The 22,970-nt window shown below is 54.8% G+C and overlaps 1 protein-coding gene across 5 annotated transcripts in view; it reads right to left on the bottom strand.

Moving 5' to 3' along the window:
* Positions 1 to 22,970, bottom strand: part of CACNA1S (calcium channel, voltage-dependent, L type, alpha 1S subunit) — a 50,066-nt gene that overhangs the window by 5,354 nt on the left and 21,742 nt on the right. For 3 of the 5 annotated variants that reach the window (XM_014946332.1, XM_014946335.1, XM_014946336.1), the window contains 26 exons: positions 22,087 to 22,312; positions 21,305 to 21,512; positions 20,884 to 21,004; positions 20,314 to 20,428; positions 20,111 to 20,204; positions 19,280 to 19,349; positions 18,909 to 19,041; positions 18,504 to 18,633; positions 17,698 to 17,757; positions 17,150 to 17,256; positions 16,658 to 16,745; positions 16,308 to 16,415; positions 15,456 to 15,508; positions 15,029 to 15,175; positions 14,555 to 14,756; positions 12,995 to 13,153; positions 12,567 to 12,677; positions 11,981 to 12,064; positions 8,967 to 9,023; positions 6,949 to 7,077; positions 6,231 to 6,296; positions 5,602 to 5,693; positions 4,955 to 5,114; positions 4,324 to 4,451; positions 3,798 to 3,894; positions 1,096 to 1,198 (listed from right to left, as the gene is read on the bottom strand). In XM_014946332.1, the coding sequence (XP_014801818.1) occupies positions 1,096 to 1,198; positions 3,798 to 3,894; positions 4,324 to 4,451; positions 4,955 to 5,114; positions 5,602 to 5,693; positions 6,231 to 6,296; positions 6,949 to 7,077; positions 8,967 to 9,023; positions 11,981 to 12,064; positions 12,567 to 12,677; positions 12,995 to 13,153; positions 14,555 to 14,756; positions 15,029 to 15,175; positions 15,456 to 15,508; positions 16,308 to 16,415; positions 16,658 to 16,745; positions 17,150 to 17,256; positions 17,698 to 17,757; positions 18,504 to 18,633; positions 18,909 to 19,041; positions 19,280 to 19,349; positions 20,111 to 20,204; positions 20,314 to 20,428; positions 20,884 to 21,004; positions 21,305 to 21,512; positions 22,087 to 22,312 (3,048 nt within the window). The remainder of the gene's footprint in view (positions 1 to 1,095; positions 1,199 to 3,797; positions 3,895 to 4,323; positions 4,452 to 4,954; positions 5,115 to 5,601; positions 5,694 to 6,230; positions 6,297 to 6,948; positions 7,078 to 8,966; positions 9,024 to 11,980; positions 12,065 to 12,566; positions 12,678 to 12,994; positions 13,154 to 14,554; positions 14,757 to 15,028; positions 15,176 to 15,455; positions 15,509 to 16,307; positions 16,416 to 16,657; positions 16,746 to 17,149; positions 17,257 to 17,697; positions 17,758 to 18,503; positions 18,634 to 18,908; positions 19,042 to 19,279; positions 19,350 to 20,110; positions 20,205 to 20,313; positions 20,429 to 20,883; positions 21,005 to 21,304; positions 21,513 to 22,086; positions 22,313 to 22,970) is intronic. The other 2 variants (XM_014946334.1, XM_014946333.1) reach the window with 2 other exon arrangements.

Here is a 22,970-nt window from a genome sequence, read left to right as displayed (position 1 = left end):
ACTATGCTGCTGGCATGCAACTCCACCCCAGCACTGCTAAATTCAAAGAGGATCCATCCCCTTCCAGTGCAGTCTGAGATCATAAATACACGGGGAATTCATGGAATCAAGGAATTGTCAGAGTTGAAAGGGACCTCTAGAGATCTTCTAGTCAGAGAAGGGGAGTCCAGGACCTCCCTGGGCAGCCTCTTCCAGGGCTCTGCCACCCTCACCCGAAAGAAGTTCTTCCTCATATTTGAATGGAACTTCCCCTGTTCCAGCTTGTGCCTGTTGTCCTGTCACTGGGAACCACTGAAAAGAGTCCGGCTCCATCCTCCTTCAACCCCACCCTTAGATACTTGTAAACGTAGATAAGGTCTCCCCTCAGCCTTCTCTTCTCCAGGCTAAAGAGCCCCAGCTCTCTCAGCCTTTCCTCATCAGGGAGATGCTCCAATCCCCCAATCATCTCTGTTGCCCTACGCTGGACTCTCTCCAGCAGTTCCCTGTCTCTCTTGAGCTGGGGAGCCCAGAACTGGATGCAGGATTCCAGTTGTGGCCTCCCCAGTGCAGAGCAGAGGGGGAGAATGATCTCCCTCGACCTCATGGCTACACTCTTCCCTACACAGCCCAGGATTCCATTGGCCCTCTTAGGAGGACTGAATGGAATTTCATGTCTTGGGGAAATGAAACTGAAGCAGGTGGTGCAATGCTGGGGTGGGGGGAGATCAGAATACACTCAACACTGCAGGAAGGGAGGCTGCAGGATGTGCCTTGGGCAGGGGCTGGGAACCTGGTCAGAATCACTCTTGAGCTGTTCAGGGTGAAGTTAAGCAGCTGGGGTAGCATTGGTTCACTCTTCAGGGCTGCAACACCTGTGCCTGCAACTAATAATGTCCTCCTCCAGGCTTAGCCTGAGCAGCCCCATCCATGTGCCCCTGGTCTCTGGTCCAATGAGATAATTAATATCATGACGCCAAGGGTTGCACCAGAGGATCTAGCCCCATAGGCAAGTGCCCTGAGGTACACAGACAGAGTGGGAGAGCAGTGTTTAACTGCACCCTGCAGCACAAGGAGATAGCCCCCCCCCATCAGGCTGCAGACAGGAGCATCACTTACCTTCTGTCTTGATCTTGAGGGCTGTCCTCACAAGCGCAAAGAGGGTTGCATTGAAGGTGACGGTGCCATCACTGTTCAGGGGCATGTTCATGCACACTAGACGCTGCACAGCAAACCAACAACTGTCACCCCAGGTGGCAGGGAGGCTGGCAGCTCCCTGCAAAGACACAGCTTGTCCTGGCCGGAGAGCAGTCACGCTGGCAGGGCAGAGGCTCTGCCTGGGGCACTGAGCTGTCGGCCAAGGAGTCCTCCCACCTCTACTCACCCTACCCAGGCCCACGGGGCTCTGCACCACCATTTAGCGGCACATGGGCCAGGGGCAGCCACATCACCCATCCTAATCAGCCAGCTAAACCAGACCAAGCTGAGGGGAGAGCCAGGTCAGAGATGTGGAAATAACCCAACCTATGGGGCAGTGCTGTCATGGAAGAAAATGATAGAATCATAGAATCATTTAGATTGGAAAACACCTTTAAGATCATCGAGCCCAACTGTAAACCTAACACTGACAAGTCCACCACTAAACCATATCCCTCATCTACTCGTCTTTTAAATACCTCCAGGGATGGTGACTCAATCACTGCCCTGGGCAGCCTGCTCCAATGCTGGACAAACCCTTTCTGTGAAGAAATTTTTCCTAATATCCAATCTAAATCTCCCCTGGTGCAACTTGAGGCCATTTCCTCTCATCCTATCACTTGCTACTTGGGAAAAGAGACCAGCCCCCACCTTGCTGTCATGGAAGAAAATGATAGAATCATAGAATCATTTAGATTGGAAAACACCTTTAAGATCATCGAGCCCAACTGTAAACCTAACACTGACAAGTCCACCACTAAACCATATCCCTCATCTACTCGTCTTTTAAATACCTCCAGGGATGGTGACTCAATCACTGCCCTGGGCAGCCTGCTCCAATGCTGGACAAACCCTTTCTGTGAAGAAATTTTTCCTAATATCCAATCTAAATCTCCCCTGGTGCAACTTGAGGCCATTTCCTCTCATCCTATCACTTGCTACTTGGGAAAAGAGACCAGCCCCCTCCTTCCTACAACCCCCTTTCAGGCCGTTGTAGAGAGCGATAAGGTCTCTCCCCAGCCTCTGTTTCTCCAGGCTGAACAACCAGGCAGCAAGAGATACAGCACTGCTCTCAAGGAGATGGGAATCATTCTGTCTTGCGCTCCACCCTGCTGCCACAAGGGATTTGGGGGTCAAACGTCCTAACAAGTTTGCCCAAGACCCACAAAGGTTTACACCAGTGCCTGAGCCCCCGCCTCTGTGGTTTACAGATTAGCCTCACACAGGCAGAATGAGCTAAGCCAGGAAAAGTGTGCTTATGCCTACAGAGCTGGTGTTACCAGCTCCCTCAGTGCTATCACAGAATCACAGAATATTCATGGTTGGAAGGGACCTTTGAGATCATCGAGTCCAACCACACACAAAAAAAAAAGCCAACAAAACCACACCACACCCACCTCCAGACAGACACAAACCAACAATCCTGGGCACTAGACCATGCCCTGAAGTGCCATGCCTACACGTCTCTTAAATACCTCCAGGGATGGTGACTCCACCACCTCCCCAGGCAGACCGTTCCAGTGCCTGACCACTCTCTCAGTAAAGTAGATCTTCCTAATATCTAAACCTCCCTTGCCACATCATCAGATCATTTCCTCTGGTCCTGTCATTATTCCCTTGGGAGAAGAGGCCAACCCCCACCTCTCTACAACCTCCTTTCAGGGAGCTGGAGAGGGCAATGAGGTCCCCCCTCAGCTTCCTCTTCTCCAAACTAAACATGCCCAGTTCCCTCAACCTCTCCTTGTTCTCTAGACCCCTCCCCAGCTTGGTGGCTCTCCTCCAGACACACTCGAGCAGCTCAATGTCCTTCCTGTAGTGAGGGGCCCAAAACTGAACACAGCACTCGAGGTGAGGCCTTACCAGTGCCCAGGACAGAGGCACCATCACTGCCCTGCTCCTGCTGGCCACGCTGTTCCTGATACAGGCCAGGATGCTGTTGACCTTCTTGGCCACCTGGGCACACTGCTGGCTCACGTTCAGCCGGCTGTCCACCAACACTGCCAGGTCCTTTTCTGCTGGGCAGCTTTCCAGCCACTCTTCCCCAAACCTGTAGCATTGCCTGGGGTTGTTGTGACCAAAATGCAGGACCCAGCACTTGGCCTTGTTGAACTTCATCCCATTGGTCTTGGCCCATTGATCTAACCTGTCCAGGTCCCTCTGTAGAGCCTTCTGATCCTCAAGCAGATCAATGCTCCCACAATGTTGTCCCTATCAGCCCTTGCAAACAAACTTCTACAGCCCAGTTGACCTGGCCAGGTACTCAGGCCCAGCATTGCCCTCCTGCGCCAGATGCAGATGTGGCTTGGGAGTCCCGCTGCACTGAGGGCTCCAGGCCAGGCACAGAGCAGACCACCAGTGCCATCCCCCTTGGTGTTGGGGTAAGCACAGGGAAGTCCTGATCTTCAGGAGCCTGAAACACATCAACTCCATGCAGGTTAACAGCATCTCTCCTTGCCCTCAGAATACTCCCCTCCATTAAACGTGAGAGGTCAGAGACTGCCTACAAACCATGACACTAGGAAGCTGGCTGGACTGTCACCCTCAGCCTCCCTGGGGAGGATGCAAAGACAATCTGGGGAATGTGCCCTTATGCCCACACACCCTACCACCCTCTTGGCTCTTACCTTACAAGCTACACGGTGCGGGCAGAACTTCCCGAAGCCCAGGGGAGGCTGGATACGTCTCAGCAAAGTCACTACATCCAAGTGTTTGATTCTGCCCCTGCAAAGGCAACAAACTGCATCAGCAATGTGGTGGCAGACATGGCAGTGGTTCAGGCAGGGGCTGGGTGGGTTCATCCCTGTGGTCCATCCTGTGCTTCTGTGGTGGGCAAATCCCTACACTTCCTATGCTCCCCTTGTGGAAAGCAGCTGTTCCCTGTGGCACCGGACAGCAGATAAAGGGGTGCAGTGGCGTGGGAAGAGTTGGCAGCATTACCTGGGTTGGATGAGGAGAGGACTGCAAGTCTTGTGTCCCCAGACAACCTGATGGCTTGTATCAGCCCTGCAATACGCTGACAAGTCCACATCCACCTCTGAGATGCTGGGATCTAACTCTTTGACAGTGACACAGCTCACGCTGCCATGTGTGTCTCAGGGAAGCCCACCCCATGGACCATCCCCTGCGTGCCACTCACCCCCTATCACTCACTTGGCATCAGGGTCGTACTCAGCCCAGATCCGTTTGAACTCATCCAGGTGATGGGGCCCAAGGATGGACCAGTCGCGTGTGAGGTAGTCAAAGTTGTCCATGATGACGGCCACAAAGAGGTTAATGATCTGAGAGCAGAGCAGAGGGTGTGAAGTACACAAGTTAGGGCAGGGCCAAGCATTCAGCAGGTCCCAGCAGAGAGACAAGGAAGCATGGAGCAGGGCCAAGGCCACAGGAGAACACAGGCAGACGTGTTCAGGAGGAGAAGGGGCTTGGGTTCCCCTGAAGCCAGGGGATGCTGTGCGTCACCCCATGGAGGGAAGGGCCTCCAACCCAAGGGGGTCATGTGAAATGCTGCAGCAGTCACAGGACATCTCTTCCCTCTCTACCCTTGCAAGAGCCAACACAGACACACCTGCACATGGCGGGTGTAGGAAGGAACTAAGGGTAGATCCTGAGCCCCACAGGAGTGCAGTGCCAGTTTTACAGCATGGATGGGTAAACGGGCTGATGCCCCTAGGAAGAGGATGCTGTGGGCTCAGCCCCACGAGATGCAAGGCTAACTCAACACCAGGGGCTGCCTAGGGCCAGGACAGAGGTGCCAAAGGGAGCCCCATGGGAGCTGGCATACCAGGAAGGCACAGAGCATGTAGAAGCTGATGAAATAGAAGTAGGCGAAGCCTGTGCCACAGGTGTACTCCTCGCCCTCGGAAAAGTCTGACTCGGGGTCGCACTGCTTGCCATAGCTGCAGTCCAGCAGGATCTCCTGCCAGGCCTCGCCGGTCGCACACCTGGGGAGAGGAGATACCTGCTGGTCCCAGCCTGTCCTGGACATGAGCTGGGCATGCGGGGAGGGCTGCAGCCAGGGGAATGGGGAGCCACTGGGAAAGGAGCAGTCAGGATCCTGGGCTTGCTGTGCTGCTGTGGGGAGTCTATTGAAAGCTCCAAAGTGAAGTGTTTGGAGTCAAGGAAACCCTTGGGCTGAGCTCTTGCTTCCCCTTGAGCTTCCTCACAATTCACAAATTAAAATCCAGCCTGGGCAAGAAGCATTCAGAATAGAAACCTGAAAGTGCCCCTCTCTCCTGCAGCCCAACCACACCAGGCAAACAGACAGCCACTCCTGAAGTGCTTCCTCTGCTGCAAGAGATTTTTCTGTAGGGCAAAAAAGAAAGGAACTACAGAAATGTTGGTCTCCCTCACTTCAAGCTGGTGGGCTCCCCTGCTGACTCTAAGCCCAGCTCCCTTCTGGAGCTGTTCTCTTGCCAAGACAAGACTGACCTGAAAAGCAGCAGCACAGCTTGTGGAAAGGTTTGGAAATTGTTGTTTCGGTTGATTTGGGTCCCATCCACCATGGCGATCTTCCCAAACATCTGTAAATCACACTGTCAGGTCTCCAGCATGCTTTCTCAGGCACCGACCACCCACCAGGACCACCTTATCCCTCAGTTCCTCTTCCTCTTGTTTGCTTGGCTTTGGGTGTCCCCAAAAGAGACTGAGAATGGGGTGTGGGTGATCTGGGGCCCATGACCCCCTTGGACAGCCTTGCCTATGCTGAAAATGCCCTTGTCTGCACTGCACTTAATTTTGGGCCAAGGAGACAAGATCTTATGAACCAGGCGCAAGCATTCGTGACTGTGTGTCTGGTTGTGCCGCTGACTTGAGAAGAGCTATTTACAGCATGCTTCAGTTGCCCTAGCTACGGTCTGGGGATTCAGCTAGGGTTAGTGTTAGGGGGAGGCTGCTAGGGCTGTAAGTATCCTTGGAGAGCAGGGTAAAATGGTGCCATCATGTGCAAAGTCCCAGGGAGCACCTCGCAGAGGACCTAGTCCCTCTCCAACACATCTCCCCAGATGCTATCAGGCTCGGGGCATCTGCTCAAGACCAAATCCCACCCCTGTGCCTCTCACCTGCATCCCGATCACAGCATAGATGAAAAAAAGCATCACTATCAGCAGGGCTACATACGGCAGAGCCTGTGACAAAAGGACCATGGCTTGTGTGAGACACTGGCTCAGCACCAATGCAACCCAGGGACAGGAGGCTGGATCTGGAACTTCTGCATGAGGCCAGCATGCAGGCCTCCATGTGGGGAGGGGACAGCTTATTTTCTGCCTGCCCCTTCACCACCCTCCCACTAGCCCCACTCTCCAGTTCTCCTGCATGGGAGTCTTACGCCATCCCCCAAGGGAGCACCGGGTCTCTGTAGCTGGGACAAAGGCTGAGCACAACCTGGGGGTGCCCAGGGCTGAGGGAGCTGCCCAGGCTCAGGGACTGTGTGCTGAGAAGCTGCAGCATGCCCTTGATCTTGGTGCAAGCTTTGCACCATGGTGCAAGCTTTGCTGGGACCAGGGCTGGTAGGGCCAGGCAGGACCCGCCTGCTTGCTCAGCCCAGCACTGACACACGGCGGCGTCAGCCAGAGAGATCCCCAACATCCTCCCACCCATACGGGCAATGTTGTCCTACGTAGCACAAGCCCCTGGTCCAGTCTGAGGCCAGCAGCCTGCCAGCACTGCCTCTTCTGCCTGGTGAGGACAGATTGCTCACCTGGCCAGCCCAAGGATCAAAGCTTGTTGCCAGCCCAGGGCATGTGCTTGTCTGGGAGGGGAACACTGTTCCTCACATACCTGGAAGGACTTGATGAAGGTCCACAGGAGGGTCCTGACACCCTCCCCCCGGCTCAGCAGCTTCACCAGCCGCATCACCCGGAACAGTCGGAAGAAAGTGATGGAGACACGGGAGTTGTCATCAGAGTCCTGCAGGCAGAGCAAAACACTTGAAGGGCAGTGCGTGCTGATGCCTCCAGGCAGACAAGGAGGTGTGCAGGTCCTGGGCGTGTAGGGTAATGAGATTTCTCTTTCCAGGCACCAGTCATGATCACCACAGCCCTTGCCTGCATGGAGGACCAGACTGCGAAGGGAATCTGCTGGCACTTTCCCTCTAGCCTTTGCAATGAGTTCATCTCCACAGCCCCATCGTATCACATCTCTGCCCCCCAGGCTGCTCGGGATGCCTGGTTATGGGTATGAGAGCAATTCTGTTAACCAGGGGGATGGGACACTGCAGGGAGAAAGGCATGCTGTAACGCAAGCTGGGAGAGCTGTGCTGTTTGCTGCAAGCCAGACAGGGCCACCCAAGGATAGGGTCAGGGCCCTTCAGGCTCTCGCCCAGCATGTACCATATGGGATGCTCCCACCTCAGGGCCCATTGGTAAGGTGAGCTGTAGGCCAGGCACCAGGCACAGGAAGCATTAATGATGGCTGTTTAAGAACAGAAGCGTTGGTTTGAGAATGTCCCAGCAGGGCTTTCATAGACCAAAGGAGGGACTGAAGGCAGGGTGGCTCTGGGGGGGGGCTGCCCACTGTCACTCCTACCTGCAGTGATGCCTACTGTCTTGGGGTGGCTGGAAACAGCCACGTCCCAGGGCTGGGGACTCCTGGTTCAGGGCAGAACGGGCAGGCAAGAGGGCAGCCAGGAGGCACAGCTCCTGGGCTCAAATGGCCAGGTTTTGTCTGGGAGCACCTGAGATACTGGCAGTTGGAGGTGCTGGAGGCTTGGTCACTTGCTCCCTTGGTTTAGCCTCAGCCACAGCCTCTGCCACCACGAAACATAAGGAAACCTTCCTGGCCTCTGCCAGGCACTGTCCATCCTGACTCCATCACCGCTTGGGATGCCTTTCCCAATGCTCCCTTGGCCTCCCAGACCTTTACTGCTGCCACTGGATTCCCCTCACTCCCATCATGCAGCCCACCCGCTCCCAGCTATTTCAGGGCAACAAAACCCAGCTGTCAACACCCCTCCCAGCAGCTCCATCTTCCCCAGTCTGGCATTTCTGAGTTCCCAGGGCTGCACTGGAAAACACTATCTCCTCTCCCCACTCCTGTTTCCTTTGTCTTTCACTCTCCTAGTTTCTAACAACTGCCCAGTGAGCATGGTGGGCAGGAACATCTCATCAGCTCCCATGCAACGTCCCCACCAGTGCCCAGCAAAGGCCAGCTTGCCCTCTGCAGTTCCCAGCACTGGGCCCCTGGGAGCCCTGAGAAGAGGTTCCAGTGCATGGGACCCTGCAGCCAGCCTCTGCCCATTTTCAGAGCTCCTTTGAGAGCTCCTATGGATGAACCCAGGGCACCTCCACCCCACTGCACCCCTATGGTTGTCTCAGCCCAGGACACAGCCAGCTCCCTGGGGGAAGGCATGGTACAAGAGTCATCCCTCTAACCATTTCTCCGGCTTTAAAGAAGCCTTACACAGGCCTTACCCAGAAAGGGTGATAATCAGAGGAACCAAGGCCAACTGTCCTGCCCTCAACATCCAGGGCCATCTTTGTTAGATGTTCCGTTCAGGTCAGATATTGCAGTATTGGGGGGTGGGATGGTGGAGGGCAGGGCTGGGCGAGCAGATTGACCCAGGAGGGCTGGGGAACAGACAGCACATCTCGGGGTGGGAAGGGGTGCCTGTGCGTGGTGCGTCTCACCCCAAGCCCTTCTCAGCAAGGGGAGAGCTAGGCCCTGGAGAGAGCAGCTGAATCTAGTGTGTCTTCATGACATGCAGGACACATGTAAACACCAGCCACAGGCATGCTGGCATGGCCATGGGCAGTGAAGGGGAGAGGGATGCACCGCAAGCACGTGCAGCTGATATTTACAATGCCATCACAGCCCCCGCCGAGGCAGTACAATCCGCCACTGGATGCAAGAACAGTCTGTCAAGAGAACAAGAGAGTCAGCAGAAGTGAGGCAGGAATGGGAGAGAGGGAGGGATAGCTACAGAAGACACAGACGCAGCAGGAAGACTAATGGAAATTTGGGACAAGAGGAGGAGCACGGGGGAACGACAAGAAGAGACTAATGGTCACTCAGACTTGCTAACAAGGCAACGTGACTTTTAAGGGGCAGAGGCAGCAGATGGGTGGCCAGGGAAACACACACACTTCTGTGCCCCACTCCAACTCACCTGCTGTGACACACACACCTAGGACAGGGGTATATGGGCCACGAAATCCGGACCAAATCTCAGCACTGTGTAATTTTGCTGCCTTCCATGGATACCCCCAGGTCAGACCCAGGGCTGTGGCCAGTGGGATCTGGAGGCAAGATGACCAGCTCAAGCCAACCCACGGCTCCCCTGCCGCAAGCCTTGCTGCTCTCAGCACAGCTGCTTCGACACCAAAACCAAACTGGTGCAGGTTTTCTGGGAGCAAGCACCGAGACTGGTAGTCCCATGTGTCAGTAGGAGGCAAACTACTGCCTGGCACCATTCACCCACTAACCAGGAGGCGGGAACTACTGGTCTGCACGCACATCGGCATACGCAGGGCACACACAGGGCACACATAGGGCACACGCAGGGGAGTGGTCACTCTCACACACACATATGCACACAAACCCCTGAGGCTCCTCAAAGCTGGCTGGAGACATGCTCCTCTCTGCAGGGAGCCTAGGATGCTCTAGGGCAGGGGGACTCTTTCCCAGCACAGACACCAACCCCCGACCAATCCCCGGTGGGGACCCAGCCCCAGTGTCCTCTGCACAGAGCAGACTGGTTCCTGGGGGCTCAGCCAGTGACCGCAGGAGGCTTTGGGGAGGCTGGGAGGGTGGGACCTTGCAAAGGGGATAAACGTCCTGGGCAGGCAGTGGCAGGAGTGACACACCAGCATGGACACTGCCAGCCCCCTACACTTCAGAGCTTGGGGTAGCACTGCCAGTGGGGCTCCATCCCTACTTTCCTCTTGCCCCAGACCCCTCAACACGCCCTGCAACCAGGGAGAACTGATGATTGAACAGCCGTGAGGGTCTGGCTGTGGTGGCTAGCAGAGGGCTCCTGACAGCACAACCCTCCCCACTGCCTCATCCCGACAGCCACACACAGAAACATGAGGGAAGAGAAAAAAAACAGAATGGAGAGAGGACAGGACAGACTTTGCAAACCAGAGTCACGTGCCTGGGTGCCACCAGGAATAGCTTGGCTGCTGTGAGGTGTCACCTGCCACCCCTGCATCGTGGTGCAGGCTTGTCTCATGAAAGCCACCCACCTAAAAACACTGCACCCCCAAGGTCTGCCTGCCCCAGCAAGGTGATCTATGGTGGGTGCAGGGGATGCAAACAACTTCTGGGGATCAGAGGTAACAGACCCACTTTGCACTGACCTCTCAGCACGGAGGAGATGTACTGGAAAGGAGGTGAGGTTGCCCCTCCACTTCCTAATCCTAATCCTCCTGCACATCACCAGATGGCTGGGAAAAGCTTGGTGATGCTTGGAGAGGTGTGGGCTGGATGGAGAAGAAAGCACATAGACGAAGGGTGGGGCAGCTGCGAGGGGCTCTGCTTTCAGCAGGGGACACAGATGGTCAGAGGAGCACAAGACCTGTCAGAGCAGGACTGCCTGTGACTGAGGTCCCTGAAGAGCTTGGAGGCCTGAGAGGGGAGACCGGCACTCTTAGTCCCCCAGCACCCAGACCTGGTGGAGAGGACCAGGGAAGCTCAGGCTATACAGGACCATTCTTGAAATCTTGCCTGGCCTTCTGCACAGTCCTGCCACTGCCAAGCTCTGTGAGGCTGGACCACCCTTCAGAGAAGAAAGTGACCAGCAATAAGGGCCCCTAAACACTCTCTCCACTCCAGCACAGAGAACAGCTGAAGGTCACCTCATGCAGGGGTGGCAGCAGCTCTGCCAGATACAGCCCTGCAGTGCCACCAGAGCTGGGAAGCCCTGCTCCCAAGAGGAGAGGGCGTGCAAAGTCACTAGAGAGGGTTAATCTATAATCTACCTGATCCTACAGCAGCTTCTAGAGTTACCATCAGATCTGCTAAATGCAGCACATGACCTCCTGGTGCAGCGGGGCATTTTCATTGCTACACACATGGTGTGGATATCCCTGTGCTATGAAAGACAGCGGCACGCTGGCTTCCTAGCACTGCTCTGAAAATGCTCCCGGGGGAGCACCTACCATATAGCCACTGCCTGCAGCCACCCAGCCACAGTTTATATGGTGTAGAGCTTCTGATAGAGTGTATAGAGTATACATATGCACATATATAGAGTCAATATGTGTATATGTATAGATCACTATATAAAGGGACACACGCAAAGCAAATGCCTTGAAATTTGAGGTGTCTTATCCTCCCCTGGCATGGGACAGCAGTGTCCTGTGGGTGCAGGGAGCTGTGGGAACCTTTTTTCTTCCCACCTGCACTGATCTGAGGCTGGATGCGTGGATAACTGCCTGTCCAGGTGTGTGCATGGGGAAGACAGGCAGAGTAAGTGGGGCAGGGCTTGGCACGAGTCCTGATGCTCACGGTCCAGTTCTGAGTGAGTAGACTCTTTTCTACAGGATCACAGGGTCTACAGATTTAGGGGAAGGGAAGGGAGGGGGCAGTGTGACGTATTGGCCAGCTGGGGTTGGTCCCCTATGTTTAAACAGTGCTTTGAGGTCCATAGGACCACAGCTGTGATCTCCACGCACTCAAACCATGGGCTGATCCTGGCTTGTCCCTCAGAACCAAGCAGAGCAGGGAGAGAGGAGAGGATACCAATATTCTGCAGAGCTGGACATCACACTGGCATCCTGTCTCACCCCAAGGCAGCACTATAACTCAGGTTCAGCAGGATGCCAACAGTGGTGCTCTGCAGGACCTCACGCGCAAGCAGCCTGACACTTACGTCAATCTCGCTGAGGATGACATCAATGATGCTGCCAATCACTATGAGGAAGTCGAAGACATTCCAAGGGTCCCCAAAGTAGCCCTGCCAGGGAAGAGCCAGAGAAGAGGAGTGAGCATCCAAGGGTCAAGTTAAGGAGGAGACAGTTACTGCAGCCCAGAGGAAGGAGTGCTGGAAGGATCATCAGTGACCTCTGGCATCTCAAGGAGAGCCAAGGGAAGGGATGCTGGTCAGGCCTGGTACCCTCTGCTCAGTCCTGTCTTGCAGTGGTGTGAAATGAGAAGGGTGGATCAAGGTGGCTAGAGCTATGACCCCACCAGTGACAGATGACCCTGAAGACGGGAAGAATGGCTGGCTGGGTTGGGATGGATTTGGTTAGCACAGGTAGCCCAGAAAAAAAGTAGTCCTTCCAGAAACTCACAAGTCCCATGCATGGGGATCCCCAAAGGTCTCCTAAGGAAAAGGTCTCTGGAGTTGCAGGCCTGGGGGCGTTTGTACTGGACAGATGCCAAATGCAGGGTAAATGCACCCCCCTTGGCCTGGCTTGTGGCCCTCTCCGGCTCTCTGGAACATGCTCTCTTCTCACCTTGGCTTTAAAGGCCATGAGCTTCAGGATCATCTCCAGGGTGAAGAGGATGGTGAAGGCCACGTTGAGGATGTCTGAGATATGGTTCATTTCTGCAGACTGGTTGTAATGCTGAGAAGGCAGGAGGAGCCATGTTAGCCCAGGGCAGGTCTGTTGTGAGCGGAGGTGTGTGCTGGATGCAACCCTCCCCTCCCACAGACCTATGGCCGAACAATGGTCATCAAAAAGGAAAATTGCTCCTGGAAGCCCCTTCTTTGAGCTCCCCACACCCAACAAGTCCCACTTTGTCCTATCCCCAGAGGTACTGAACACACACAATGACCTTTGCTGTGTAGGAAAGACCTCCTCCCCAGAAGCTCTCCGGGATGTGGCAGGGATGCTGCCATGGACATCCCTTCATCGCTCGTGGTGGGCACTGTGCCCCTTACCTGCATGCCCAGGCAGATGGTGTTCAGCAGGATCAGGAAGAACATGAGGTACTCAAAGTAGGAGGAGGTGACCACATACCAGATCTGGTACTGGTAGGGATTCTTGGGGATGTAGCGCCGGAGTGGGCGAGCCTTCAGCGCATACTGCACACACTGGCGCTGGGGAGAGGAGGACAGGTGTGATCCCACTGAGGGGCACAGGGCAGTGCCTGGGGCTCAGGCACAGAGTCAACACCACTGGCAACACTGCACATCCCCACAGACACAAGTTGGATCCCCTGCTTCTCTCTCAGTCAAGCCAGGGACACTGATGATTTGAGTATCTGCTGCAAATACACCCCCAGAGCATCCACACAGGACCAAGTTTCCAAAGCCACTGCTTGCCTCCAAAGATTGCCATGCTGCCCTTGTACCAATCCTTCCAGTCCTGAGCCTGCCTGGTTATCATGGCACTTTTCCAGGGCCTCTCAGGGGTGGCCCAGAGCAGCCTGAAGACCTCACATGAACCAGGGGTGAAGGGGGCACTGAGTTTTCTCTCTGCACTTGGGAGGTGCTGAGCAGGCCTTTTCTTCCCCAGACAGCCAGAGCCACCTCTGCTGGGTTGATGGGCAGCTCACACCACCCCCAGCACCTTCAGTTCAAGGTGCCCATGCCGCCTCTGCAGGCTTGCTCAGCACACGAGCATGCCAGCATCTTCTGTGGGCCAGCAGGCATCGCTGTCTAGCTGTCTTCCCCAGCATGCACCATGTCCTCTGCTGATGCTGGTCTTGGTTCTGCTGCTTTCAACCTCAGTGTCCCCAGACAGAATCACAGCATGACAGCATCACAGAAGGACTGACTGCGGAAGGTACCTCTGGAGATGGTCTAGTCAAAGTTCCCTGCCCAAAGCAAGGCCAGGTACCAGCATGTTGTCCAAGACTGTGTCCAGTTAGGTTTTGAATACCTCCAAAGATGGAGACTTAATAACCTCTCTGGGAAACCTCTTCCAGTGCTTGACCACCTTCACCATAAAAAAGGGGTTTTTCACATTTAAATGGAAATTCTTGTTTTCTTCAGTTTGTGCCCATTGTCTTTTGTCCTGTCACTGGGCACAACTGAAAAGAGCCTGGCTGCACCCTCCCATTAGGTATTTATACACACAGGTAAGATCCCTATGAGCCCTCTCTTGTCAGCACCAAACAGACTTGGTTCTCAGTCTCTCCTGGTATGACAGATGCTCCAGACCCTCAATGGGCCTTGGTGGCCCTTTGCTGGACTCACTCCAGAACGCTCATGTCACTTTTCTACTGGGGAGCCCAGAACTGGATGCAACCCTCTGCTCCAGCTCAGTCTGGGCACCCCACAGAAGGCCCACTCCCTGTTTCTGGTCCACTCTCCCCTTCCCTTGGAAAGCTTGCGTTGCACTAGGCAGGTGTCCAGCTGACCCTGCCCCAGCAGTGAGCAGGTTCAACTCATCTGCGCCAGGCAATGCCATCACCAAGGGCTGCTCCAAATCAGCCAGCCCCAGCACTCCCAGATCCAGGGCTGGTCCACCTTGCCTTGCCCCAGAAGTCCCATTACCTGGTTCTTGTCCAGCTCACAGTTCTTGTACTCGCTCTCACCCTGCTCCTGGAAGGTGACAATGACAAAGCCCACAAAGATATTCATCATGAAGAAGGCAATGAGGATGATGTAGATGATGAAGAACATTGCAATCTCCACCCGGTAGTTGTAGATAGGGCCTGTATCCTCAGCATTAGTGTCAATGGCCATGTATAGCAGCCTACAAGAGAGAAAGGAAGGCAAGAGAGATCCTAATTAAGAGGGAAAGACAATCTCTCCTCTTGAAGGTTATGGAGAGCTCTGGTGACACGCCAGATCCAACAACAGTGGGACAGGGCTGCTAGGATGACCTCGTCAGCTCCACAGCCGCTGCCAGGATGGCCAGCCCTACTCCCCAGCCTGGGCAGCTCTCCTGTCTTTATGGACAGCTGCAGTGACCTGCTCCCAGCACAACCCCGTCCCTCTGCAGCCCCCACACGCTGCCAGACTCACTCTGGCCAGCCCTCGAAGGTGGAGACAGTGAAAAGTGACATCATGGCTGAGAAGACGTTGTCGAAATGGAAGCTGCTGTGCAACCAGACACGCTGCTGTAGCTCAATCTGCGTGGGGTCCCCATCCACATAGTTGATGAAATAGCCCCTGCAGCAGAAGGGATGTGGTGCTCACTGCCCAGAGTCCCCTTTAGCTCACCTGCTGCGGCACTGGATCAGGGCTCTTCAGTCCCTGGGAGGACAAGATGTCCCCGCGCTTGTTTCTTATTTGCCGCAGGGTGAGGGAGAACAGCACAAGACCCCAGCCCCAATTTTTGGATGCAATATCCCCATGCAGGCACACAAGCAGCCCCCACCAGAAGCCCTCCTCCCACCCCTCCCCTCTCTGGCCACTGCCCTGCTGAGGCTGAGCTGCAAAGAGCTCTTACCTGCACTCCTTCTCTGTCATCTTGGATGGATCTGTGCATCTATAGAACTTGCCCTGTATTTAACAGAGATCAGGAGAGGCTATGATCTTGTTGTGACTTCAGAAGCCCTGGGGAGTTTTGACTTTCTCACAGCACACACTCAGTCCCCATCCTGCCTCTGGCTCCCACCTCACACCACAGCTGGCTTCCCACTCTGCATGTCAACACAACCCAGTTCACAGGGTCTTACAGGAGCCATTTTGTGAATCCCAGGCTGAGACAAGTAAATGTTCCCTAGTGATAGGAATAAATCTTACAGGGCCATGAGTTAAGACCTATCTAGCCCTTTCTATCTGGGAGCCAACTATTTGGAAAACAGGGAAGAAAGCAGCAACCATAGAATTAACTAAAAGTTAAAGTATGCTGACAGGTCTTCTCAGTCTGCAGAGTGTCTATTATTAGAACAAAGCTGAGCTCAGCCAGGGCCAGCTCTGCCTCGGAGCAGCCCAGGGTCAGAAAGCAAGAGAGGTGCTGTGAAAAAGAAACACTTTCCATCCAAAGAACAGAGGATCCATGTCAGAAGCACTTTCCACCTTAGAATGGGGAAACTGAGGCACTAAGTGGGGCGAGGAAGCAGGTCTCTTTAGATATGCTGTCTGGACCTGACAGTATCCTGGGTGTTTCCTGCTCTCCTCCCAGTGCAGGCTCTTCTGCTGAGAGGTCCAGCGCAGGCAGGACTTGCAGAGCATAGAGAGTACAGCCTCTGTGACCTCGACACTGGGAGACTCCATCCCCAAGGGCTATGACTAGAAGAGCCTGCCCAGGATATGCCTGAGCAAAATGTCTCTCCTGCCCACCTGAGATACCTCTCACCTTGAAGAGCTGGACCCCGATGCAGGCAAACATGAACTGCAGCAATGTCGTGACAACCACAATGTTACCGATAGTCTTGATGGCCACAAACACGCACTGGACCACGTGCTGTGGAGGTCGAGAACAGTGCACATGTCAGCATGGCTGGGGCAAGCCCCTACTGTGTCCCCCACACCCTCTCACTGCAGTGATGGGCCCCAGGGAGAGTAGGATCCTGCTGAGAGCAGTGGGATGGGGCAGACCCCTTCCACAGACCCAGAGTGGGAACTGGGTTCCTGGCCCCGCACACCCCCCAGGGCATGACGCCACGTAACAACCCATGAGGACCCCCAGCCCTGGCCTTCCTTTACCTTTAGCCCCTTTGCCCTGTTAATGGCTCGCAGAGGCCTCAGCACCCTCAGCACCCGGAGGATCTTCACCACTGAGATGGCGCTGGACCTGAAGAAGAGGGCAGAGCTGAGATGGGGGATTCCCCTGCCCAGAGCAGCCTGGACATCAGGCTGAGACCAGGGGTGAGGGGCACGGGTGGCAGAGACACACGGATGCCACTAAGCCATCGCCCCACAGAAGGCCAGTAGACACTGGCGGCTGTAGAAAGCAGCTCCAGAATTAATTCCTTCCCAGATCTCCATCTTTGATGCCCAAGGAGTTTCTTCCCTGCCTCCCAGTTGTCCACACCCTGTCCCCCTAAGCATGACTTGATGGACACTAACACGTGGGCTCATGCCCAGCCCTTGTGCTGCCTGCTCATCCTCCATCCAGTGCAGAGAGCATCAGCACCCCAGATGCCCTGCCAGGCTAAACCTGCCAGCGCCCACCCCATGAAGCGTTGAAGTGCTTACTCAATTCCCATGGAGATGAGGGAGACAGCAACCACCAGCAAGTCAAGGATATTGAAAGAATTCCTGCAGAAGGAGCCTTTGTGCAGGAAAGCACCATAGGCTGTCATCTGGGGAGCAGAAGGAGTTAGAAGTCAGGCAGGGCTTGGGAACATGGTCCTTCCACAGCCCTGGGGAGGACAAGGCATGAGGGGCTTCTCACAGCTCCATGGCCTAGGCATATTATCCTGCTCAGATCTCCACTCAGATTTCCATTGCTTTCTCTTTCTCAAAGTTTTCTTAAGGGTATGTCAGAAAAAAAATGCTGGTGCCTTGGCACACCTATCCCTGTGTCACAGTGCAGCCTGACCTCACTGGAGGGGACATGTGGCTGCTGGGGGAGGTCACGCCTAGACTACCTGAACTCTGGAGACATGAGGATCAGCTGGAAGCTTCTCCTTGCTGGGACCTCGAGCTTGTGCCCAAAAAGCATGAGTGCCCATGCCCAGAACAGTCTAGACCCATGCCCTGGGTCATTCACATGGCCAGGATCATAGGGCAAGGGGACTCACCTTCAAGACAATTTCGACTGTGAAGACAGAGGTGAAGCCAATGTCAAAGTATCCAAGAATCTGGGGACAGAAGCACCAGAACTGGGATGAGATTTGGGTGACATGTGTTCAAACATCCCGGCATTGGGGTTTTGCCCTCCACTCTGTGGACTGGGGAGCCCATCTAACTCAACAGGGCCTGTAAACTCAATGCCTGTAAAGAGCCTGTAAACTCTCAAATTTCCGTCAGCTTTGCTGATTTTCCCCAGTGCACGATCCAACCTGTAACCTGGGACAAAGCTCTCAGTTTCCAAATGAGTAAGGCTTGACCTGACTCACCTGAAAGCATCTGATCTCCAAAAGCAGAGTGCCCTGGGAAGCTGTCTCATGTGAGAGCCCCCCAGTCCCTGCCTGACAATGCACTGGTGCAGACCCATTTGCGCCTCATTTGGCTAGACCTGTGGCTACCACTGCTCCATGCTGGGCAGTACTTCAGGGTGCTGCAACAAACAGCGGTCCTGTTTGCCACCTCATGGTATGTCCCCATCCCCAATAAGCCACCACAGTCTTGAACGAAGGTAATCTCACACACTCTGCCAGGTGGATCTCTTCATCCAGAAGTAAACTGAGACATGGAGCAGTAAAACCTTGTCCCAGCTGTGCCCTGAATTGAAAACACAACAGCCCTTCCTCCCAGAGGCAGAGATGAAATCACAGCTGCCTGTTCAGGCATGACATCTAGCAAGCAGGTCTCTGCTTACTAGGGACCTGCATGTCTCCATGAGGTCTTCCTGACCCATCCCAACCCTCCACAGCTACACAGGCACCTGGTTGCGGAAGGACTCCGCCCGGATGGGATCTTCAGCTGCCAGCGAGATGCTGCTGAGCAGAATGAAGAGCAGGATGAAGTTGGTGAACCAGGTGGCATTGACAATTCTGTGACAGAGCATCCGAAACCTGCCAGGGACAGAAATGGCGCGAGATGCTGCGAGGGGCCAAAGGAACATTAGACAGGACCACAGGAGCCTGGAAGAGGGCTATGGCTAAACCTTGAGGACAGGAAGGCCCTAGGCATGAAGGGGTGTCTGTGCTAGCCCTTCCAGAGAGAAGACTTTTCCCAGCAAGATGGCTCTCTTCAGAGCTGACTGTTATGCACAAGTAGGACCCCAATGGGTCAGTGCCAGGGTTACCTGGGCCAGGCCTGGCTTCCCAAGACAAGGGTCAGTGCCTACTTGTTGGTTGGGCTGAAGATGAAGAAGGAGCTAGCTTCAGGCATGGGAACGGCCTTCTCTTTCAGCTGTAGCTCTGCAAGGGGACGTGGCCGAGGACTAAGGGGGATTTCTGGCTCGTCTTCCTCATCGTCACCTGCAGGGTCGTTACAAGGAGGGAAAAAGAAAAAAAATCACACAGAGATAGAGAGGGAATGTGACCTTATGGACAATCTTTTGTTCCTGATTTGGCATCTGTGTCAGAAAGACCTCAGTACCCTGAGGCTGGAGGAGGGTCACTGCATCCTCTGCTCCTCACACAGCCTGAGTTCTGGCATGATCCCTCTGCAGTGTCTCCCCAGCTTTCCTGCGGCCCTGCCAGGGACAAGTCTTACCTGGAAAGTCTGCAGAAGGGTAGGGGTCTTTGATCTCATTGACATTCGATTCAAATTCGTCCACTTTTAACTGGAACAAGGGAGAGACAGATAGAAGGACATGCAGCTGCGCGTGCCAGTACTGCTGTCGAATGTTGCATATTGGCCAGACCCTATCATGTTAGAAGCCATATGAGGCAATCAGTGCCTCTGCATATGGCCCATACAGCACCAAGCGCATGGAGCCCTGGCCCAGATGGAGCAGGGTGAGGGGAAACATCTCAGGGATGCTGCAATCTGAGCAAAGAGCAATACCAAGAGGATGGGACAGGGGAACATGTGCTGGGCAAGAGCCTGGGGTCATGCATTTATATCATGGGTGGAATGGGGTGACTCTTGGGTGAGTGCCCATGGGGCATCTCTGGAAAGTGGATAGGGAAGTAGCTGCAGCCACATGCTTACAAAAGGCAGCTTGACACACAGTCAGCACAGTTGAATACAGGATTTTGCACACGAGTGCTGGTGTGGATATAAAGAAGGCCTGGGATGCTGCTGACCTGCTCTGCTCCCCTCCACACTGGTGTGTACCAGTGTATCTCAACCACTGACAACTGGCTGTGGCTAAGGAAATTAATCAGAGGAGAAGGATCCCCAGCAATGGACCTGTCTCACCATGCAACACGTCCTGCCTGTGCCCAGAGAGGTGCCATCACTAGTGAATGATAAAGTGAGGAGTAATTCTGGCCCAAAAGAGTCCAGACCCAGGCCAGCTCCAAGCCTTTGTTAGCCCTGGCTGGAGGAGACTGATCCATCACCAGGAGCTCTCCAAGGCCCAGCCACAACAGCACTGACCTTGGCTGTTGTGGGAATCCCTTCTCCCTTTGCTTTCTGCTCAAGCTTCTTTGCCAGCATCTGCTTCTCATCTTCAGACTTCTCTGGGTAGCCTCTGAGCAGGGAGGGGAGAGCAGGAACTGAACTCTGGTCAGGGGCATGAGTCCCCTGACACCAAAGCACCTGGTTTGGGAGCTCCCACTGCCAGGGACTGCAGCACTCACCTGGACATCTTCCGCCGCTTGCGTTCCTCTGCTTTGGCCTTCTGGGCTAAGGTCAGGCTCTCGGCCTCGGCCAGGTTATCAACTGCAATGGCCAGAAAGACATTCAGGAGGATATCTGGAGGGACAACACTAAGGATATGAACTTGGATCCTGTTTGGAGAACGTGGCCAGAGCTGCCCATGGTCACCAGGGGGCCCTGAGAAACCTTCCTGGAGTTCAGCTCTTGAGAGAACCCTGGCTGGTGATCTCTAACTCTGCACCTATCCTTGTGCATACTGAGCTCTGGGCTGGCTGCCCCCTCTCTGCGTTAGCTCAATCCGTCCAGCTCAATCTTGTTACTGCATTGACTGACAGCTGAATCTCTGCCTGCTGGTGATCCAAACCTGCCCTGCAGCGTGCCTTACTCCATCTCCAGACCCCAGCCACCACCATTGCAAGCCGTGAAGCCTGTGGTTTGTTCCCCTGGTGTTCAGAACAGAAAAGCTTAAGGCAAGCACTGGAAACCTTAAAGAGTCAGTCCTGCATAGCTGATGCTATGGGGCTGGGCCTGGCTTCGCAGGCAGAGGATACAGTTCCCACAAACGAAGAGGATGATGAAGTAGATGCAGACCAGCATGCCAGGAAAGGACGGGCCCCCGTAGGCCATGATCCCATCATACATGATTGAATTCCAGTCTTCTCCGGTCAGGATCTGGGAGAAGACCAGAAATAGGGACTCAAGACCCCCCGCAGCAGAGCACAGCAGAACCCCACAGCTCGATTCTGGCCCTCCTGGCTCCAGCCCCGAACCCTCACAGCCCCTTATGCCCCATAGGCAGACCTCACCTCCCTGCTCAGACCTGAACCTGCACTACTGTTCATGGCCCCAGTCACATTTCCCTGCTCCTGCCTCAAAACCACATTCATCTCTCTGAGCCCAGCTCTTGCCAGGGAACCCACAGCACAGGCGAGACTTCCTGCACCCTGTCCTCCCCTGCTGCACTTCCCTCACCTGGAAGACACTGATGAGGGCCTGGGGGAAGTTGTCAAATGTGCTGCGCCGCACCTCCATGTCCTCAAAGTCAAACTTGCCCCCAAAGAGCTGCATGCCCAGCAGTGCAAAGACGATGATGAAGAGAAAGAGGAGGAGGAGCAGAGAAGCAATGGAGCGGACTGAGTTGAGCAGGGAGGCCACCAGATTGCTCAAGGATGTCCAGTACCTAGGGAGAGGAGAAACAGGAGTGTGCAGAAGGTGAAGGAGTGGGGAAGGCTGTGGGGAGGACCAGGCAAGTGCAGGGAACAGACCTCCTGGCCCAGGGAAATATGCCAGCAGCCCAGCAAGGGGACGCTGAACCAGCACCACTCACATGCTGGGCACTGGGACTGCTCCAGGCAGGCCCCAGGAGGTGGAAATGAAGCTCCAGGCATGGTGTGACAAGGAAGACACCCTGATGCCTGCACAGGGGACCAACAGGCAGGATGGGGAAGGGGGATGAACACACAGTGGGTTGGTGCCAGAAAGAGAAGCCAGAAGTCCTCTGTTCCACAGCACCCCCATTTACAACACCCCAGAACCCAGAGAGAGAGAGGGGACCCCAAGAGACTTCAAGCAAGCCCTGCTGTGTCCTACTCGCCACTCCCAGACTATCTCCTGGGGACAGAAATCCCCAGCTTGGCCTTGTTCCTCCATCCAGAAGCTACCGGTTCTGCTCATGCTGCAGCCCTCCCCAGGCACAAGGCCAGTGATGCCTGGGGACCATGAGCCACCAGCACCCACAGAGCTCCTTCCCCAACCTGGTGATCTTGAAGATGCGGAGGAGCCGGATGCAACGCAGCACAGAGATGCCCAGTGGTGACAAAGTGCCGAGCTCCACCAGAATGATCTCCAGAATCCCCGCACACACCACGAAGCAGTCAAAGCGGTTGAAGAGCGACATGAAGTACTGGCGCAGGCCCAGTGCGTACATCTTCAGCAGCATCTCAGCCACAAAGAGTGCTAGCAGCACCCGGTTGGCATTATCTGGGGTGGGAGATCCAGCCCATCAGAACATGGACCTCTTCATCTCAGCATGGCACAACAGGAAGGAAGGAGGGCAGTGCTGCTCACCTCCCTCCTCTGCCTACCACCGAGCCCTGAGCTGTAGCTGCAGCAAATGCTGTTTTTCAGGGAACTCATCGGAGAAGAAGGTGAGAAGAAGGGTGATGTGCAACTCTGCACTTAAACATGTGAGAGTGTGGCTGACCTGTGCATGTGAGTACATGCAGTGTGCGCATGTGTTCTGGGCTGCGCGCGTGTGTGTGTGTACATGTGGCTGACCTGTGTACATGTGTGCATAGCTGTATTCCGTGTGCCTGTGTGTGTTTGCATGAGGGGTTGCAGGTGGTATGACTGCATGCATAAATGCACGTGGCTGTAGCGTGTGAGTGCATGCAACGCGTGTTTGTGTGCACTATGCACGTACAGCTGTAAACGTATACACTATGTGTGTTCACCAGGCAAACCCATGTCCCTAAGAATATATACACTGTGGATGTATAACTGTGTGCACCACATGTGTCCAATGTGCAGCTGTGTGAGAGTGCAGTGGGGATGGTGTACACACACTTGTGTGCTGGCTGTGTTTGTGTGCACGAGCAAGACTGCATGTGTCTCACAGCTCCCGTGCCATGCAGTGTGG

Source organism: Calidris pugnax, unplaced genomic scaffold (assembly GCF_001431845.1).
Source record: "Calidris pugnax isolate Ruff unplaced genomic scaffold, ASM143184v1 scaffold116, whole genome shotgun sequence".
In the NCBI taxonomy this organism is placed as follows: Eukaryota; Metazoa; Chordata; class Aves; order Charadriiformes; family Scolopacidae; genus Calidris; species Calidris pugnax.
This window is presented reverse-complemented; position numbering and strand designations above follow the sequence as displayed.